At 38.0% G+C, this 21,387-nt stretch overlaps 1 protein-coding gene across 11 annotated transcripts in view; it reads left to right on the top strand.

Annotated features, from left to right (window-relative positions):
• brsk2b (BR serine/threonine kinase 2b) overlaps positions 1–21,387 on the top strand; it is a 128,210-nt gene that overhangs the window by 60,322 nt on the left and 46,501 nt on the right. For all 11 annotated transcript variants that reach the window (XM_084108495.1, XM_084108503.1, XM_084108500.1 and 8 more), the window contains exon 2: positions 3,274–3,368. In XM_084108495.1, coding sequence (XP_083964621.1) covers positions 3,274–3,368 — 95 coding nt within the window. The remainder of the gene's footprint in view (positions 1–3,273; positions 3,369–21,387) is intronic.

Raw genomic sequence — 21,387 nt, 5'->3', positions numbered from 1 at the left:
ATATGAACTATGTTAAGACGTTAATAGTGACTGCAGGTCATTTTTTAAATTAAAGTCTTGTGTTCATAACCAACACTTCATTTACAGATTGTTCTCAAAAAGTGTCCAACATTCAGGTTGAATGTCACAAGCCATTTACATACATACTGTAATACCTTTATCAGCAACATGCATAATACATAAGCATAAGTAGCCTTTTCCATTTAGCCTCAAACTGACTCCATTTGTTTAGTCACTGTGTAATTATGGTTTTTTTTATACTGGAGCCCTGTTGCTGCAACAATAATCAAAAATAGATCTGAGTGGGACTACAGGGCCTCGGCAAGAGCTGTGGTTATCTATTGTGTTCTCAACTTTACTGCCAAATACCATGCTACATGCTCTTTAATAAGAAAAATAAAAGAGTCCAGGCAAAATAAACGGATCTCAAGGCCTACCGTGGGATTTATTTCTAGGTAGTAGAGACAGAGTAGTTAAAGAAACTTTACTGTGTCTTTCTTTGGGGGAATGTGGGGATTTACGAAAAAAATTAGAAGGCAGAGACTGTGTGAGAAAAGTAGGTATTGTCTGAGTGTGTTCGTGTGTGTACATACAGCAAAGACGATCTGACACAGAGTGGTAGTTGATGGGAGAAGCCCTGGTGATTACTGATGCATGTTATTGCTGAAGGTCACCAGCAGGCAATTCACTCTAACTGATGAACTCCCATTTATTGATCTGTTGAGCCCCTGCAGCGGGTGGATGAGGGAAGCCTACAAGAACACATGCTGAGCCTCCGGGGATGCTGTTCCACTGTGCAGCCATGAGAACATGATATCATGCTGCTGTATATGTGTTAGCTTATCAAAGCTGCTCTATTTCAGTTTACTACTATGTAAAGAGTAAATATAAAGAGAGGGTAGAGTCTCAGGGTGAAGGGAAATATGGCAAGAAAGGCTATTACTTATTACCATACTTTTTTTCTCTTAAAGTCACCATTAGATCAAAAAGGACAGTTTTATGGAATATTGCATATTATTTATCTGTGTTTTTTTAAGTCATGTGCTCTCTAAATCCTTAGTCAGAATAATCTCCCCTCTCTATTGCAACATCTCTTCTCTTCTGTGATGACGTGTTTACTGGCACGAGAGCGGGACAGCCTGTCACTCACATGACATCCCGGCAATAGCAATCAACAACTATCAATTCCCAAAGGATAAAATCAAGTCTTCTTTCTTGTCCGAGAAGCCGTTTCACTGGGATATACGCCAAAATGTTCTTTAGAATAACAATACAAATTGTTATTTTAACTGTTGGGTAATTTGTGGAACCAAAATGGTTTTGCAGCAAAGAGTGTATTACTGGTGTTCATATTTGAACAAACCCTTAGCCATACTCGGGCACCTAATTCGTCAAGTACCACTTCAACTCATTCAACGCTCTATATTACGGTTTGTTCTTCTTTTTTCATAACATATTGGTTTCTACTATTCCCATTGCTTGCAGACATTTTATTCACACACGCCTCCTTTGCAACTTAGTAACCTTACATTTTTTTTTAGTTGTGTGTCAAGTTGAGAAATCTCTTATGGGCAAGTGTTGTTTTTCTCTGCAAATGACAAGAACTCTGCTTGTTTACTTGCTTCAGAGAGTCGAACGTTGTTGACTCATTCATGTTAATGTGTTTTTGCACAGAACACTGACTGAATTGTGCTAGCCTAACTTTAGCCTATCTTTGATTAGTTGTGCTCATGTAGGTTTCCATGGTTTCCTTTGCACCAATTTATGAGAGAGGTTTGCCGTATGTTTTAATGATTAGAAAGTTGATTTTTAGGGGAATTTGAAGTGCCTTTTAACATTAAAGCTTCATCATTTTCAGACTAGATGATTTTGACCTCCCTAAATAATTACAAGCGAGGAGAGTGGAGACTTCAAGTCTCTCATTCACTGATCATGCAAGTTTTTTGGGATTCATCTATTAATTAATAAAAAAAACAAAAAACAAACAAATTCAATTCATACAGAATTCTGGTGCTGAGCATATTTTTAAATTTTAAATGTATTATTCAGTTTAGGTTTTAAAATTTCATGTGGCTTGACTCTTGACTTAACTGAAAATCTTTACATTAGGTCACCTTTTATGTAACTTTTTAAAGATTCAGATGTCTACAAATAATTTATATACACAAACTCGACATATGCTTTAAACTAGATATTTCTTCCCTTTTAGAAGATTTGTCCTTTTCTTTGTAGTGGATCGTCTAATATGTCATTGACTATCAGACTGGTTGGTGATGATCTAGTTTATGGACTAGCATGTTTACCAGCAGAATTTTGCAGGTGGTGTTGAAGCTGGTTGCTCGAGGAAGTCTTGCTGGTTTAGATAGTTGAGAAGCCTGGTGGGGACACTAGCACAGAAGCATCCCATGCTGGCCACACAACATGCCATGCTAGTCTTTAAATCAGGTTTGACATTGGCCATCAGAGCTCTTGAGTTCCTTTCTCGCTGTGTATGCAAAAACAACTTCTTTTTGTATTCGGCTACAGGTTTTGTCTTCCTCGAAAGTTCTGCCGGTGACTCACAATTGCATTAGCCGCCGTGTGGCATTTTACACATGTCTGTGTGTGTTCATCTCAGCGCAAGGCAATTACGGCAAGATGAAATATTCATCGGGTCCCCGGACGCTCTCCGCTGCGCCCTCAAGTCCGGTGTGAGGGTGTAGATTGCGTCTGCGGAGCGTCCTCTCCTGTGATACAACATCAATGGCATGTTGTGAAAGTGGCGCAAGATGCCATTTGGGCTTTAACGACATACATATAAAAGAGATCCAGAGACCTGTCAGGTCTTTATATCCCCTCTGCCCCCTGTGTAAACCTTCAGGGAAATCAACAGTTTGATATGCAGAGCCATGCTGAAAAATGTATGGAGGTAATAAAGGCATGCACAGACATGGCATTTAGCCAAATATGGTTTCTGCCCGTGTCAGCCTTTGAGCATAGTGACAGTCTTTTATCGTTGATATGACAAAAAGCCATTGTGGGGGATTCGACTCTGATCTGGCCTTGTTTGTGTTTATGTATGTTCTCTGACATTTACTTTGCGACATGAAAAGTGCCCCTGGTTGTCACATTATGGATACCAGGGGGCTTTAGATAGAGAATTCTCATTTTACCGAAATGAAACTCACGCTGGGACCAGCCTTTTATCATCTAAGTGCTTTTTAGGTTGATGTACTTTTTATGCGTGTTGACAGAATTTCTTTTCTCTCTTCTCTCTTTTTACTCTCGCTCCAGGCCTCGTGAAGCTGGGAATCCACTGTGTCACATGTCAGAAAGTTGCCATAAAAATTGTTAACCGGGAGAAACTCAGCGAATCTGTGTTGATGAAGGTAAGATTGTGCTGCTTTTTAATGTACTTCATGCGATGACTTAAGTAAACCAGCCTGTCTCTCTGTGCTGAATTATAATGGAATTGAAAGTTGTCAATTAAAGATGGCTGCTTGTACCAAATTTGTCACTTACATTACAATTACATTGTGGTGGGTGAGTTTGAGGATTTATATTTATTTAGACTCACAAAGCTTATTCTGTCACAATGCTATAAAAAATATATATATATCTTGCTGAAAGGGAAAGTTAGCACAATTTCTGTCCTAATTATGCCAAGGTTCTTGCTACAGCAACAAAACATGAAAGAGTCTTTTGAGTACAAACAGGCTGCTGTCACTATTGTGCTGAACTGCCGTCAGTGGATTGTTTGAGTATATGAAAGGATTACCCTGAATGCTTTTACCCATCTTCAGTAGTGTGTAAGGAGTGGCAATGAGATACATAGACCTACTATCAGACTGGACATTGATTAGCAGGAGTTCAGTTAAGGTTATCTCTAATCGTTCATTATCCGATTTGAATCGTGCACAGTGAGCTCTCCATCTGTGATGCTCTAGTTCTTATGAAAGTGGCACGTTATATGTACATAGCTCATCATATGTAAAGTTCCCTCTCTGTGTTTGTTGAAAGCCAAATGTTGGAGAGAAATTCAGGTTCAGGTTACTTTATTTTATACCCGTCGGTAAATTAGGTTTCAGTGAACAAGTTCAGGCTTTTTCTCATACATATTATAGACAATACAATAGACAACACTATAAAAACAACACTATAAACAAATATAAACACTATAAAACAACACATTTTAATAAACACATTACTTCATATTATTTCTATTCATATGATTTATCACTGGAGGGACAAAGCTGTTCTTATACCATTTTGTTCACTAAGAATGAATTTCCGCCAGTAGCATTATCTGAAAAGAGTCAGGAAATGCCACGGATGTGGTTGCAAAATTTGGGTTGTTTACACAGATTGCATGTTTCATGGGGCAATTTGTGACAAGGAAAATATATAAATGGACAACGTCATGCTAATTTATCTTATGTGTTAGGACAAATGAACTGAATGAATGAATGTCTTAAGTCTAATTGTCTTCAATAGAGTGTTTTGTGTTTTTTGTTTTTTGTTTTTTTTTGCTGGACAAATATGGTGGTCACATACCTGTGTTTTTATTATAACATTATCTGAAAGTCAGCAGTTTTTCTTTGCTTTACAGAGTGAATAATTGTCAAACTGCTACTGTGGTACAAAAATGACAAGATGCACCTAAGATACTCCTGATTTTGCCATTTTGCTTTATAAATTCATAGAGCTTTAACATAAAAATACTGCAGATCACCTCAACTTTTGACCCAATCAACATGATTTCCTCCCTGTGTCCATCCAGCATCATATGGATTTCATTAAATGGTTAATGGCTCATTAACTCCTGGTGGATTGTGGGGCAGCAGTAATTTAGACGAGCTTTAGACGGTTCCTCATTGTAATTGGATGTGAGATAGAGCTTTACAGTCATCCGGTCCCAGATCCCCCTGCTCACACATAGGTGTTTGGACTGCGAGGGAAATTGCTTCTCTGCAGGAAATAGACCTAGGCCTTATGGGAGTCTGATTGTGGAGGCATGCTTTTGTGTTTCTCATTGTCATACTTTACTTTCCTCACCAAGCTGTATAATTTCAGAAACAAACAGATGCTGTCTGATCCTAACGCAAATTCAGAGTAAATCCGCCTCCATGACTGATAGTTAGTCGCGTCCTCTGAAGGTCACGTAACCCATTGCATTGTATCTCCTGCTTATTTTAGCTTCTCTCAGGGGTTGTTGTCATGGCAACCTAACATGATTGGCTTGAGGAGGGAGGTGGGGGAGAAAATGATATGCTTGTAGTAAAAACAGCTTCAGATGTTGCACGCCTCCTTCAGTGTATCTGAGATTTTTTGAGTGGCGGGGATCGACAGTGGAGGCAAAAGAGCGAAACAACAACCTGCGGTTCTTGCGCACTTCCCAAAGTCATGACTAATCTTCTCTATGGTGTAATTTCCCATGATTCCACCTTGATTCATTGGCTTTAACTAGACTTCATTTCAGTTTAACTCATTGGATAGTCTCCCAGTCATTGGCTGTGATGTTCCCCCTGGAGTTCATCTTTGCCACAGTCATGAAGTAATAAATAAACAATAATGACTTCATTAGCATAATTTTAGACAGTCGGCAGGAGGTCACCTGTCATTCTGTTGTTTTTCTTCTTCTCTTTCCTCAGCCTCCAGCGAACCCCTCGTTGTCTGGCATTTGCATAGCATGGAGCCGGTGTGCAGCTGTTAGTGTGTTGAAGAGCATGTGTGTCTGTATGTTGAAAGCAGGGGTTCGGTACTTCCTGTCAGTGTGTGCTTGCTGGGACACAGTAAAATAAGAGCGTGCATGTGTGTTAGCAGAGCCCAGGGTGAGCGTGTCAGGTTTTATTTGTGTGTGCAGTATCCAGAGTGTCTGTTAGTGCACTGCAAAAAAAGATTTTCTTACTTAGTATTTTTGTCTTGTTTCCAGTCCAGATATCAAAAAAATTCTTAAATCAAGAAGCATTTACTAAAGTTGTAAAATGCCATAAGATATTATGTCTTGTTTTCTGGGGAAATAAATCAAAATGAAGTGAGTTTTTGCTTAAAACAAGCACAATTATCTGTCCATGGGGTAAGAAAAATAATCTTGTTTCTGTTTGAATTAAGATTATTTTTCTTACCCTCACTTAATTTTGATTAATTCCCCCGGAAAACAAGACATATCTTATCTAATTTTACTTATCTAATAAATGCATCTTGATTTAAGAATTTTTTGATATTTGGACTGGAAACCAGACAAAAATACTAAGTAAGAAAAGCATTTTTTGCAGTGTGTGTGTGTTCATGTCTACTCCCAGGGAGAGGCGGCGTTGTGAGTTAGGTCGTGGCACGCACAGAACAGAAGCCTGGCATTTGAGAACATGCTCCTCGCAGAGAACTCCACGGCCCCTGCCTGGCCCCTCCTGAACTAATGAAGTCGTCTCTGACATTTTCAGACATGAAAAGAAAAGCTCTTTGACTTACTTTGCGGTCACACTAATGAGGGTTATGTCAGGAGGTGACCTCGGCCTACTTTACCTCAGAGAATGTGCCTTAGATGCCTCACAGCAACATTTTCTTTAAGGGGAAGATGTTGGTATGTGTGCACATTCATTATATCGCATAGGTGATGTTTTTAAATAAATGAATTTGATGAAAAACTGAGCTCTTTAAACACTGGAAAAGCGTATTCCATTGTGTTTCCACTCCAGTTTGGTGCCATTTTGTGGAAAAGCTGTTTTAAAATGCTAAACAGTGTGCTTATCTTTTCAGTTTCCCTTGAGGCAGGCCACTCAAAACTATTTATGACAAACCATGCATTAAACATCAGTCCCTCCTAATGAATGACTGCCTCTTGACACTGCAGGGTGGATCCCAGTAAACATTTCAGAAAGGTATCACTCTTTGGTTTAATCAAGTCTTGGGTGGTTAATGGTAAATGGCCCTAGGGATGGTGGGAGTGAAAGTTTCTCTCAGCGTGCGGTGTCGAATCCAGACAGGTCCCGAGGGGAAAGCTAACATTTCTGAAACCAAGCCCAGTGTTGCCCAGGAGACTGGCTGCTGAGGAGAAGGAGGGACATGTTGCACCCCTGCAGAGAAGAGATTACTCAAGCTGTGGATGAGTGCCAGTGTGCACACTATATGTTACGCAGTGACAGTGGAAAATAACTTTAATTATATATTTAACTTGTAGTGTGTGATTTCTGCAGCTCTAGCAGCACCAAACATTTTCAGTGTTTAAAAAAAAAGAAGAAAAAAAGGATACTTTAGATCAGGCATGTCCAATCCTGCTCTTGGAGGGCCACTATCCTGCAGAATATAGCTCCAACTTGCCTCAACAAGCCTGCGTGGAAGAATCTAGTATGCCGCCTATTAAGACCTTGATTGGTTGGACTGGACAGTGGATTGACATGATTGGACAGTGGTTTGGACACCCCTTCTTTAGATCATCTTTGTCAAGTTTGGAACAATCTTCTACAACATCTATGAAAATTCATCCATTCAGATATTCAAAACTCAACCTATATCTCACTGGTTTATCTCACTTTTTTCTGATATTTCTGGTTCCTAACTCTGCCCCGATTCTCACTTCATATCTGTCTTGGTGTTTGTTGTTTCCTTTTTAAAGCGATTTTGGGGTCCTGAAATGCTATATAATGATAAATTATTGTTATTAATATTATTATTACTATTATTGCATATTATAAATGTATTACATTTTGTGCGGACGAGGCAACACATTACTGATTCGGTTTGTATTTTTCAATACATTCTTACTGATGCCGTATGACTGTCATCACTTTTACAATTTTGACAAACCCTCATCTATGTTTGCCAGTTGGAAAACATTGGTGTCAAATCAGTAGAATTACAGAAAACCAAACATTTACATTTGCAAGGCATAAACAGTGATGTACAAGATCAACAAATGTAAAATGTTCAGTGTAAATGCAGCACTGGCTTGAATAGACAAGAGACTGTTAAATGTCAAATGTCCCTCATTAGTCCCCAGGCCAGCGGGACGTCTTTATATTTGAGACTTTATTAACCTCTCCTGATCTGGAGCGCTGTGCTGTGTTTGAGCTCTTGCTGACCTGAAGTACTTTAGTGTTTGTGTGTTGCTGACGCTTTGCTGAGTGATATATGGAGTCAGCTCTTCACACCGATGCTCCAGAAGAGCTGATGAACTGTGACGCTCTACGCAGAGACACAGCTCCACATCTGGGTATGACTTATCCTGTTCTGCCCCCCGCGGCGTTCGCTCCATCCATGATCTCTCAGTCAAATGAACCACTGCCTCTCTAATGGTGCTGCACTGAAGTGATTTAAGATGGTGTTTGTTTAATCCGCATTCACTGGCACTTTAGTCTAGGAAAAGAGAGATAGATGAAGGTCTTAATGATGCGATCACTGAGGCAGTGACGAGGCGCAGCGCAGAGATCTCAAAGCAGAATACAATTCATGTTTGCTTGAGCTCTGAGGATTTTTTAAATGTTATTGTTCAAAAAGTTTGGAGTCCGTTTTTTTTTATTTATTTTTTTTTTATTTAAAGAAATTAATACTTTTATTCACCAAGGACACCTTCAAGTGATCAAAAAAGTGACAAAAAAGACATTTACTGAATAATGTTACCAAAACTTAGATTTCGAATAAATGCTTTTCTTTTGAATTTTCTATTCATCAATCATCAAAGAATCTAAAAAAACCAATTATAACTGTTTCTACAATAATATTAAGAGGCACAAAACTGATGATAAGAAATGTTTCTTGAGCACCAATCAGCTTATTGGAATGATTTCTGAAGGATCATGTGACACTGAAAAGTCAGCTTTACCATCTCAGGAATACATTTGATAATATATTTAAAAAAGGCAATTATTGTAAATTGTAATTATATTACTGTTTTTACTGTATTTTTTTAATACAATAAATGCTGCTATAAATAAATGCAGGCTTGGTGAGCATAAGAAACCTCTTTCAAAAACATTAAACAATCTTAGACGCCAAACTTTTGAACAATAGTGTATCAGTATTTTCTGTATTGCAGTATTTTATGAGTTCCATGTTTTAATATGACATATAGTTCAAAATACACTCACCTAAAGGATTATTAGGAACACCTGTTCAATTTCTCATTAATGCAATTATCTAATCAACCAATCACATGGCAGTTGCTTCAATGCATTTAGGGGTGTGGTCCTGGTCAAGACAATGTCCTGAACTCCAAACTGAATGTCAGAATGGGAAAGAAAGGTGATTTAAGCAATTTTGAGCGTGGCATTGTTGTTGGTGCCAGACGGGCCAGTCTGAGTATTTCACAATCTGCTCAGTTACTGGGATTTTCACACACAACCATTTCTAGGGTTTACAAAGAATGGTGTGAAAAGGGAAAAACATCCAGTATGCGGCAGTCCTGTGGGCGAAAATGCCTTGTTGATGCTAGAGGTCAGAGGAGAATGGGCCGACTGATTCAAGCTGATAGAAGAGCAACTTTGACTGAAATAAACACTCGTTACAACCGAGGTATGCAGCAAAGCATTTGTGAAGCCACAACACGCACAACCTTGAGGCGGATGGGCTACAACAGCAGAAGACCCCACCGGGTACCACTCATCTTCACTACAAATAGGAAAAAGAGGCTACAATTTGCACGAGCTCACCAAAATTGGACAGTTGAAGACTGGAAAAATGTTGCCTGTCTCGATTTCTGTTGAGACATTCAGATGGTAGAGTCAGAATTTGGCGTAAACAGAATGAGAACATGGATCCATCATGCCTTGTTACCACTGTGCAGGCTGGTGGTGGTGGTGTAATGGTGTGGGGGATGTTTTCTTGGCACACTTTAGGCCCCTTAGTGCCAATTGGGCATCGTTTAAATGCCACGGCCTACCTGAGCATTGTTTCTGACCATGTCCATCCCTTTATGACCACCATGTACCCATCCTCTGATGGCTACTTCCAGCAGGATAATGCACCATGTCACAAAGCTCGAATCATTTCAAATTGGTTTCTTGAACATGACAATGAGTTCACTGTACTAAAATGGCCCCCACAGTCACCAGATCTCAACCCAATAGAGCATCTTTGGGATGTGGTGGAACGGGAGCTTCGTGCCCTGGATGTGCATCCCACAAATCTCCATCAACTGCAAAATGCTATCCTATCAATATGGGCCAACATTTCTAAAGAATGCTTTCAGCACCTTGTTGAATCAATGCCACGTAGAATTAAGGCAGTTCTGAAGGCGAAAGGGGGTCAAACACAGTATTAGTATGGTGTTCCTAATAATCCTTTAGGTGAGTGTAGTATACAAATGCATTTTGTTTAAATGCATTATTTCCCTCCCCCCACTTTCTTTATACTAAATGTATGTTTACAGCCCTAATTATTTCAAAATGAAATATATTTTATATACAATGCAACGTATAAAAGAAGTAGCTCCCTATGTAATATAGACAGCAGCCCAGCTTCTGTTCTTGTAATGATAGAGAAAATGCAGGAAGGGAATATGGCAAGGAGGGAATAAAAGATGAAATTTGCAGTCCAGCACAGAGGCAGAAATAGAGGCAGATTGAATGGCTGATGAATGATGGCTGACCCTAATCTTGTTATCCTGCCATTGATGACAGCAGTGTCATTTTCTCTCTATACGTTTCTCTCTTTTCTCCTCAAATGATTATGGATCATTCATCTTCTCCTGCGCTCTGCGGGTAGATTGTTGTGTTTGCGAGGGAGATGTTTCTCTCACCGCGTGCACAGAGTGGGACACAAAACAAAATAAATGGCTGTCACGCGCTTCCCTCTGGCCCGGTGCATCTTCATCTAATTTGCATATATAACTCTTTGAAGATGCCAAGCTGATTTTATAAGGTTTGAGTTTATTGATGACCCAAACGAGCACTGTATTGTTAGTAGCTCTTTTACTATGTTCAGTTACAATACCTCTCTCCTGTGTCACTTTAATACATGGAGTGTGGAAAATCTTCCATATCTGTGTGTTCAGATTTAAAAAAAAAACAAATTACCAAAATAACCACATTCATGCATTTCAGTTTATGATACTGAGTACATTTGAGTGTATTTGTGGCTGTATTAGTGTTCATGTTTAATTCAGCCTTCAAGATTAAAGGGAACATTTTAATTGTCATCATTTCAAACCTGTATGACTTTCTTTATTCTGTGGAACACAAAATAAAATATTTTAAGAATTGTCTCAATACCATAATTCTTAAAAAAATGTCTTACTTTTTGTGTTCAGTAGAAGAAACAAAGTCATACAGGATTGAAATGACACGAGGGTGAGTAAATAATAATGTAATATTTGTCATTAAGTCATCCTCATGATGTTCTAAATCCATATGTTCTTCTTTTTTTTTCTTTTTTCTGAAGAACTGTTTGACATAAATGTGTAGTAATACTCCTACACTAAAGTATACATTTCGATCTTTCCTCTATTCCATGTGCACTTCCTTCTCAAATGTTTAAGCTCCAACTTTGACCCCAATTCTCAGCACTTCACTGGAGGTCTTCTTGCTTGAGCTACCACATATACTGTGTAGTTATTTTGTTCAATCCACAGCATGGTATGTGCAAGCTTGAGTGATGTTGCTCTGGCACAGTGTGAAAGTCATCAAGCTGTTCAGAATAGTGTTTGAGAGCTGGTCATTTGCTACAGCAACAGATGGACATTTGATTTACACTTGGGTCTCTAATTTATTTGATTCACCTCAACATTGAATAGACTTATGTTTCAATGAAGATATGTGGGTTGACTCAATGTGAATCATTTTTTTGAAATTCAGTTTTTCATCAAACTCAAGATGAATCATTTGGATTTGTGATAAGACATGGGCTAATTAATATACAGTTTATCTTTTTCAGTATGACATGCTCTCAAAAGATTTATTTCTATATGTATATTTATGCCATTTTTGTGATGTATATGCTCAGGCTCTGGGTGCTTTTATCTATATTGAGCCTTTCAATCATACTAGAGTGAGGAATCGGTACATGTTGTTGATTACTTTTCATTAATCATTGTTTATTTTTTAAAGCACACATTGCAGGAACGATCCAACTGTCCTGAAGAAACTTGTTCAAGGTTAAAATTGTGATAGAGTAGTAGTGTGATATTGATTCTTCCTATTAAAAAGACAGCATTGGTTTTGTCCATCCTTACCTGTTAGTCAGCACATGATATGTCAGGGATCATGATATCCACATGATATCCAATCAGCAGTAGTTTAGATTTTTTTTTAACATGGTTTAATTTGATTGTAGACTTAATTTTATGATGGGATTTATCAAGTTACTTACCAAATAAATAAATAAATTGAAAATGCCATGCAGTGTTGTCTGGGACCACTGTCAATGGTCAGTTATAAAGTTTTAATTATAGAAAAAAATATTTGACCTCATAATTCGTTCCAGTGTTCCAGAGAGCCATGTAATAATGTATAGTTGTAATACAGTAGATGTAATAATGTTATTTGTGAACGGCTTCTATTAGTTGTGTGGGCGGTGATTACTTAAGGATGATTTTGGTCTTTGAGCTTTAGAACTGAATGTTCAGCTCTGTATAAGCCTTTGTCATTTCTTTCACTTCTCTAAAATCTTAATTGCTGTAAAAATGTCAGCGCATAATAGAGCCTCGCTTATATTATCAGCCAGCTTTTAAGGACAGTTCACAGTGTTGTATAGATTTTTTTTTTTTTTTTTTTTTCGTCACTTGTGCTCACCAAGACTGATTTAAAAAAAAGAAAAGAAAAAAAAGAATACAGTATAAACAGTAACATTGCAAAATATTATTCCAATTTATCTGTTTTCTTGTAGTCTTTAGTGTCACATGATCTTCCAAAAGTCATTCATGAAACATTTCCTCTTATTATCAGTGTTGAAAACAGTTGTCCTGCCTGATATTTTTATGGAAACCATAATAATAATTATTATTTTTTTTATATTTTTTTTATCTTACTGATTTTTTAATGGTAGTGTATATTGCTTATAAGAGTTAACTGCATATAAGGGACATAAAATGCATAGATAAAGTGCATTGTTTATGTCAAATTTATAAAACATGTTTAATGTTTTAGCTCACAATCATGTTTTTCCACAATCCTATTCCCCTCCGTCTGACACTGGGTGCATCAGCTTTGACTGATCATTTGATCAAACAGAGAAGGCCCTGAGGAATCAGGAAGTAGAAGATAAAGGAACGCCGTTACCTTTTCATTTGGTCCCTGGAGTGACCTTTAACCCTCTTTCCTTCCTTGCCAAAGTCATTATGGCTGAACTGAGACAGGAGCAGTAGAGAAAATGTCCATTATGTGAGATTTATAACTGAGGTCCATGTCCATTGCTGCCTACAATGACAGATAAATCAATTGACGTGGACACCTGTGTTCCATGATTATGATTGCACAGACGCCCTGAGAGGATGTGAAGGTGAAAGATGTCTTTGTGACGTTAACTAGCAGATCTGTCTACTTAAAAAATGGTTTCACACCTGTCTATATAAAAAACTGGTTTTAGTTTTATAGCCTAATAACAGATTGCTGACCTTTCTTGAAAGGTTACCATTAGCGCTCTGTTTTAAGGAAAGTTTAAGGGGTCGATGCTTAGGACTTAGGAATGATCTGAAAAATGATTATAAACCATATCAGCCTGGCTTATGAATACTTATTAAATGCCATAATATAATAATAATAAATTTCCTGAGCAAAAAAGTTGGTCTTAGCGATTTTGCGTTTGACAGCTTGTTTCAGTGCTGTTAACTGAAACCATTAAAATATTTTTTGTTAATTAAAATAAAACTGAAACAAAATAAAAGAAAAATATTAGATGAAAATAATTTTAACTTTGAAAATTTGAATTAAAATTGGAAATGAAACAAAAAATAAAAACTATAAAATAAGTTGAAGTACTAAAATTAAGACTGAAAATAAAATAAATCAAGCTAAATAGAAACAATTAAAAAAAAAAAGCATAAATGACAATAGCACATGACAGAATCACTAAAATATAAAAATAAAAGTGAATTCAAAATAATTATTCAATATTATAAAAGTGTATAAATAATACTAAAATAACACTGGCTTGTTTGACTTTCCGTCGATGCAGCTGTGTGGCAGAATCTTGCACTTGGCCTTAAAACTGTCATTTTATGCAGCCACCTACATTTTTTTCCTTCACACTGCAGCCAAGCAAAACAAAGCTCTTAAAACATAATGATTCTTGCCCGAAAAGTGGGGCGTGATGCAATCCCCCCCGGTTATAATGGCTGCTATTCCCCCTGGTATATACAGTAGTATAGAGTAAGTTTCCAACATATTGTACCACAGGTAAGCAATGATTTATGGGATATTTAAGCACTTCTTCAGCACTGCAGATTCTCTGAGCCAGAATGTGGGCAGTTTTTCCTTCATAAAATAAATCTGTACTTCACCACACAGTGCAAAACTGTGACTAGTACTGCGCCATTGAACTATTGATTTAAATACAGCATGTGTGGTAGTGACTGGTGAGCGAGATCAAGCTGCCTCTCCAGGACGAGTGAGTGATGCAAAAGATAGATCATAATTACTTTTCTCTATGAGCACAGGAGTGTTTTAGCGTGTGTGTCCCCGCTCACGGCAGGATGAAAATAATGGCTTCTGTCATAAATCTATATCCAGAAAACTGTACTCAGGTTTAACATTGCCATATCTGCAAGAATACACACTTTTTCTTGTTTCACTCATCAGTGCGCAATTGAAGGTTTTCCACCCCCCTATATATAATCTCATACATCAATATCCAAAGGAAGAAAAAGAGAGGACTAAACAGATTTACCGTATCACTCTTTGTCTTGGGAAATGGCTACATTCTTCCTAACGTGTTCTTCTGTAGAAAGAAACTAAAGCTGGAGGGTTAAAAGCAGCACAATGAGATGCCGACAGTGTATTTTTGAGTTTGCGAAGAAGAGCCTCTGTGGACAGAAGTTTTTGATCAATTAAAACACATTCCTTTCGTATTTAAATCAATGTTTTTCACATTTATTCCTCACTGAGCCCAGGGCAACTAATTTCTGGAAGGTCAAAAGGCATCAAAGCAGTTGTTTATTGAGGCTAGACGCTCTTAAAGCACCCAATATTCCTATGCAAATGTGCGTGCATAAATTTGAATTCATGACAAGCAGTGTTTCTTGTTTTGACATTGGCCTGTAAGATATAATTTGCAAAGTTTACTTAAGGGAAACAACAACATTACAACAAGCAGAATGTGCATGGAGGTGATGTTTGCTGTTTAGTTCAGCGAAAGCCACGGCTTATGAAATTCCCCTCTACGGATTCACAGGGACTCTATCAGGAAGTCATCTTCGGTGGACCCAGCGAACGGTTCCTTCCCGTATAGATCCTCCAGCCCATCATCCCAAAGTCTGCCTCACTGCACTCTATTTCCAAATCCAATTTCTCGATAGCAGACATGCTAATCACACGCCTCTAAAATGTGTTTCCTGAAGCAATTTAGGGGTGAAATTCAACCTTTCACTCATAAATATTCAGACTCTGTTGTTTATGTGGCCTTAGAGCAAGTTGTGTTTTATTTCTAACACTTGTGCTTCATGTGTGGCTTTAAGGGAGAAGAACATTGTGAGACCAAACATTGCGTGTGTGTCATGGGTCAAGAAGCAGATCGGCTGCGAACAGAACGAGGCTTTGTACTGAGCGGAGAGCTGCGGTTATCTGCTCGGCCCAGACGAGAGGACAGAGCAAGACCAACAGGATTGCGTGCAGGAACATTTTGCTTGTTCAAACTTGAGGCCGAAATCTGTGGCTGAGATCTCTTGGATGTCAGCAGTTCTGGTTTAGTAGGTCACTCAGGTGCCTCTTTAGACTGGAAGTGTTTGGAATGATGGGATGAGGTGTGTGGCACAGCCACTGTGCCATGTTTACGGTTTACTTATGTTTACTGTTACAAGTCTGCTTTCACACTACCAAACCATTAACATCAAGATCTCTGGGACAATTTATTTTAAATATTAACTAACAAATATTAAATATTAAAAACAAAAATAAGCACATTTTGTTCAAATAAATTTGTGATTAAAGGTATAGTTCACCCAAAAATGAAATTTCTGTCATCATTTACTCACCCTCATGTCCTTTCAAAACAGTAAGACATTTGATTTTGTTTATTTCGGGACACAAATTAAGATACTTTCAATGTAATCTGAGAGATTTCTGTCCCTCCGTTGACAGCTACGCAACTACCAGTTTGTACTACAAAAACTTTGTAAAGAGATCATAAAACGAATCTATATGAATTGAGCAGTTTAGTCCTAATTTTCTGAAGAGACACGATATTATGAATAGTATTAATAAGAGAGGCTCTATTATGCTCTGCCATTTTTACCGCAATTTTGATTTTTTAGAAGTGAAAGAAATGACAAAGGCTTATACAGATCTGAACATTCAGTTCTAAAGCTCAGACCAAAATCATCCTTAAGTAATCACCACCCACACAACTTATAGAAGCCGTTCACGAATAACATTATTACATCTACTGTATTACAACTATACATTATTACATGCCGCTCTGGAACACTGGAAAGAATTATGAGTATTTAGTCATAAACAGAAGCTCAATCGTACCTGCTTGATGCATGAGAACAAACCTCTTTCAGAAGCTCAAACGTGCTGTGTAACACACAAGAATGAACCTCATTGGTTCTTGCAGGAGCTCAAACATGCAGCATTAAACCCACAAGAGAATGAACCTCATTGGTTCTCGCACAAGTCACACATCAAGCGAACATGCTTGAGCTTCCATTTACCACACCTGATGTGTGCGTTGACGAATGTTTAAATTCAATCTGTCCATCATTTAAAGCAATCATGTCTCTTCAGAAAATTAGGACTAAACCGCTCATATGGATTAGTTTTACAATCTCTTTATGAACTTTTTGATTCGTCAAAGTGGTAGTTGCGTAGACTGTCAAAGGAGGGAGAGAAAGCTCTCAGATTTCTCAGAGGTTCCACTCATATCCTGAATGTATGTGGTTGAATGTTTTAGGAAACCTTTGGAAATAATAAACTGAGGCTCATTGGAAAAACGTGATTCTACCTACATTTTGTATACAATTAACTGCAGTTTCCAGCTGAAATGACCACTTGTGACAGTAAAACACCAACAATTTGTATTCCATTTCACACAAATTATGATTACAGATGCAGATTATCAATTTAAAAAGACATATTTTTGCTTGGTTTCTTGCACAATAATATATTAATACCTCAGTGCACAATTTGTAAATTAATACGGTTCATTTAGACATTTACATCACATAATCTGCTCCGAATGTATGTATGGCTTTTTTGACATTCTAAACTGCTCAGTAGTTCACCTGGTACAGTGTTGCACTTGCAATGCAGAGCCATTAAATGCATTTTAACTTGCTTCTACAAGTTTAAGCTAAAATAGCTTAAACTTGTAGAAGCAAGTTAAAATGGCATGTTTACTTTAGCAAATGCATTTTTATCTCACATTTGGCGTAGGGCAGGGTTTAGTGCAGTGTAGTGTACATTATTTTCAAAAGTCATTTATGTTAGCATTATCCTTAAAGGTCTCTAAGCGATGTCACATGTTTTTTAGGCCGAAACATTTTTTGTCACATACAGCAAAGATCTCCTCACTATCCGCTAGCTGCCTGCCCCCTGAACACACTGTAAAAAAACGCGGGCTCTGTAGACAGCCCAGGCTCCACAAACGGCAACAAAAACAAACTGGCCCAACCTGGACCACGAAACATAACAAACAGTGTTCCAGCCAATAACCAACAAGAATGATTTGGGGTTGGGGGTTGGGGGGTTAGTGCGCGTGCACATGAAGGGGGGTGTGGGGAGTGGAGGAGAGATGTCCTAGACAACGACTAACGTTAGAATTATATTCTCTTGAATTTTGATATGGCCGACACACGACCAAAGAGACAACATTCCGATGAACAAATAGCAAAGAAGAGGGAAAAAGGAGAAGGAACACGCAAAGTCCCGAATTTACATCGGAAAAGCACGGAAGGGAGGGGGAGGGGACGGGATGAGGAGGAGGGAGGGTCGAGCTAGCCTCCGTTTTGTTTGACAATACTTAGAACGTTAACAAGAAGTGACGTCACCCAACATCGCTTAGAGCACCTTTAATCTCACTGGACATTTCATTTCCGAACTGCTGTGATATGTAGAAGAACCAACTTAATGAAACATTGCCAGATTCACGTTAGCCTGTTTCGGATAAAACTAAACACACTTTAAGACTTATCCTAACCCTAAGCACCACTCGTTAGTTAGACATTTCACTTCGAAAGTGTTGTGAATTGTGCAAGAAGCAGCATCATTTTGCAGAAATGTCACCACAGACACTTTTTTTTTCTCCCCAGTGAGCCTGGGTTGGAAATAACCATTATATTTGAAATTTGGTTCTGTTAGTGGCACAGAAATTCTACCTTTAATTGTGTATTACATTGTCCTCTTTCCCTGTTATTCTCCTTTCCTACTTTCCCACTGAGCTTTCACTCATTTGCTATCCAGCCATTTTCAGACCTACTCACACCTGATGGATCCGATTTGAGCCACAGCTGCTGGTTGGTCACGTAGATGGATTGGCTATCACCGAGGGATGACAATTGTGTTTAATATCCACCGATATCCTGTACGGTGTGTCTCTGGAGGTATTAGCTAAGCCATGATATGCCTCCCAGCGCTCCTAGTCTAAGCCTTCAGTGAGACGTTAAGGTCTGCTGCTTTAACCCCCTCCTCCCCCCTCGTGCTCAAGTGTCTGTTTCCACATGTGTTTGAGTTAATTAGTAACAAAGCCACAGCAGCTCCCGGAGGAACGCCCGCTATAGAACAACCTCCATCTTTATTAAAGAAACGCGATTTGAGTGCTTTCCTTCCGCTTTTTTGTTTTTTTTAATGGTTTATTTCATCTGCTACTCTTCCATTCCTCTAATTGGGAAGTTGGTGTGTTGTGAGGGAGCTTGAGGAATTAAGATGGATTGGAGGAAAAAAGGCATCAATGATAAATAGATCAGGGAACTGCCAGAAGGAGAGGTGACGGCGTGTCTCGTGTAAAGTCGCGCTCACGCTGACAGCTGTTAAACCCTCGAGGTCAGCGAGTCTCTGTGCTCTTGGCTGATTATAGGTGTTTCAACTTGACTGCTGTATCCAAATGTTTCAGGTGGGGCATCACTATGTGCATTTACAATGGCAGTAGCATCTTGTCGCTGCTCATTTTGTAGGGATGCACCAATATGGACATTTTGTCTGTCTATCTGTCTGTTTGAATTTTGTTAGACTGCTCACCTAAAAAATCCAGAGCTTTAAATAATGAAATTGCTTTTAATCTTGAATCATGTTTTTATAAAAGTTAAATGGATTAAGTTAATTTATTTGATGTGATTTTGAATGCTCACTTGAAAAGTTCAGAACTCTACTTTCTTTAAATGAGGAAATTTGCGTTTATTTAAAAAAAAAAGTTTGACCTTATTTGGGTCCCATGATCATTTGGCTATAATTTTTCAGCTTAAAGGGATAGTTCACCCAAAAATGTTTTTTTTTTTTTTTTTTTTCATTATTTACTCACCCTCAAGTGGTTCCAAACCTGTATGAGTTTCTTTCTTACACAAAAGAAGATATTTTAAAGAATGTTGGTAATCAAACAGTTGATGGTAGCCATTGACTTCCATAGTAGGAAAAAAAATAAGAATACTATGGAATTCAGTGGCTACTGTCAACTGTGTCTGGTTACCAACATTCTTCAGAATAACTTATTTTGTGTGTAACAGAAGAAATAAACTTATGGAACTCATGGGTGAGTTCAAGAAACTCATTATTCATTATTTAAACAATCCCTTTAAATATATCACACTTTTTACTTATTGAACTAATAGAGATACCGTTAAAAAGGCCAATACCGATTTGACTACCGATATATCATAAATCTCTGCTCATTGTCTTCATTACCTAGTCACTTATGTTGCTATAAATCATCAAATCTCATTTACAATTAATGACTTCCAGTAGCTTTGTCACTGCAAACTAGTGGGAAACAGCTTATAAATCATACTAAATTATGTTTTTTTGAAAATGTAAAAATGCTGAATGTTTTCTGTGAGGGTTGTGTTTAGGGGCAGGAGATTTGTACAGTTTAAAAATCACTATCCCCCTTTTTTTTTTTTACAGACAAGGCTTATGCCTAATTTAGACTACATGACTTTAAACGTCAGCAGATTGCTTTGCTGTTAAGACTACTTGACTTGCTGTCTGTAATCTGGAGTCTTGAAGTCGTTGTGGTGTTCACACTACACTAGGTAAATGGTCCGCAACAGGGGGTCACACACTACACAAGCTGTCAACAACTCTGTCACCCAATGACTCTATCTGGTCCCCAAACCACATTTTGTCACGGAAACACATGCGAGAAGTGGAATGGGAAATGCCGCAAAAAAATGCGCGAAACAGGAGTTGTTTATTTGAAAATGGACGTCGGGAAGAAATTAGCGCTGCAAGTTCTTTGCGCGATGATCTGTTCTGAAAGACCCTGAAAAGGGAAAAAACAAAGAATATGGATGAATATAAAAATATAAAAATTACATTATAATGCTTGGAAGAGCTAGGACATTTGTTAATTAATATAACTCTGATTGTGTTCGTCTGAAAGAAGAAAGTCATATACACCTAGGATGGATGGTGAGTAAATCATGGGGTAAATTTCATTTTTGGGCAAAATATCCCTTTAAGATAGTCCCAGACTAAAATGCATGTTTGAGCTATTTTAACTGAAAAACGTGCATATCTTATGTCAGTGCTATTGTCTTGTCTCAAGATGCACACCAGTAATGTTTTTTTTTTTTTTTTTCTATGGCACATTTATAAAAGTTACTTAAATATCCTAATTGAACTAAGGCCTAATCCTGGCATAACCCCTTAACGCCCACTGTCGCGAATTTGCAACAAACCCCTTCCATTCAGACTGCAGGCGAGATAGCGTGTGTTTTCCCCCAATGCCTGTTTGTGCACATTCGATACATACCTAGGAACATTTTGCACGCACTGGTTTCTCGTAGGAGCGGTCGGAGTAAGCAGCAAATTTGCGACATTGGTCCATAACGGCTGGATTGGGCTAATGGCTACATATAATAATGCTGTATTTAGATGGTTTCAGCCAAAAAATTTTTTTTTTTTTTTTTTTTTACAAAAAATAGCATGTTAGGATATAACACTATAAGAATATATAATGTATGCACTGGAGAAACAAGGAAAGAGTTAAACAGAGTGTAACATGGAATGTATAAAAACTACTGTCAATGTTAGGGAGTAGGAGAGTGTTTTGTTTCTTGCTGTTGTCAAGATTCATTAATTTGTCAATTAAAGTTTATAAGTTCTAACAACT

The sequence above is a fragment of the Abramis brama genome, assembly GCF_963993115.1.
Source record: "Abramis brama genome assembly, chromosome: 3".
Classification (NCBI taxonomy): domain Eukaryota; kingdom Metazoa; phylum Chordata; class Actinopteri; order Cypriniformes; family Leuciscidae; genus Abramis; species Abramis brama.
This window is presented reverse-complemented; position numbering and strand designations above follow the sequence as displayed.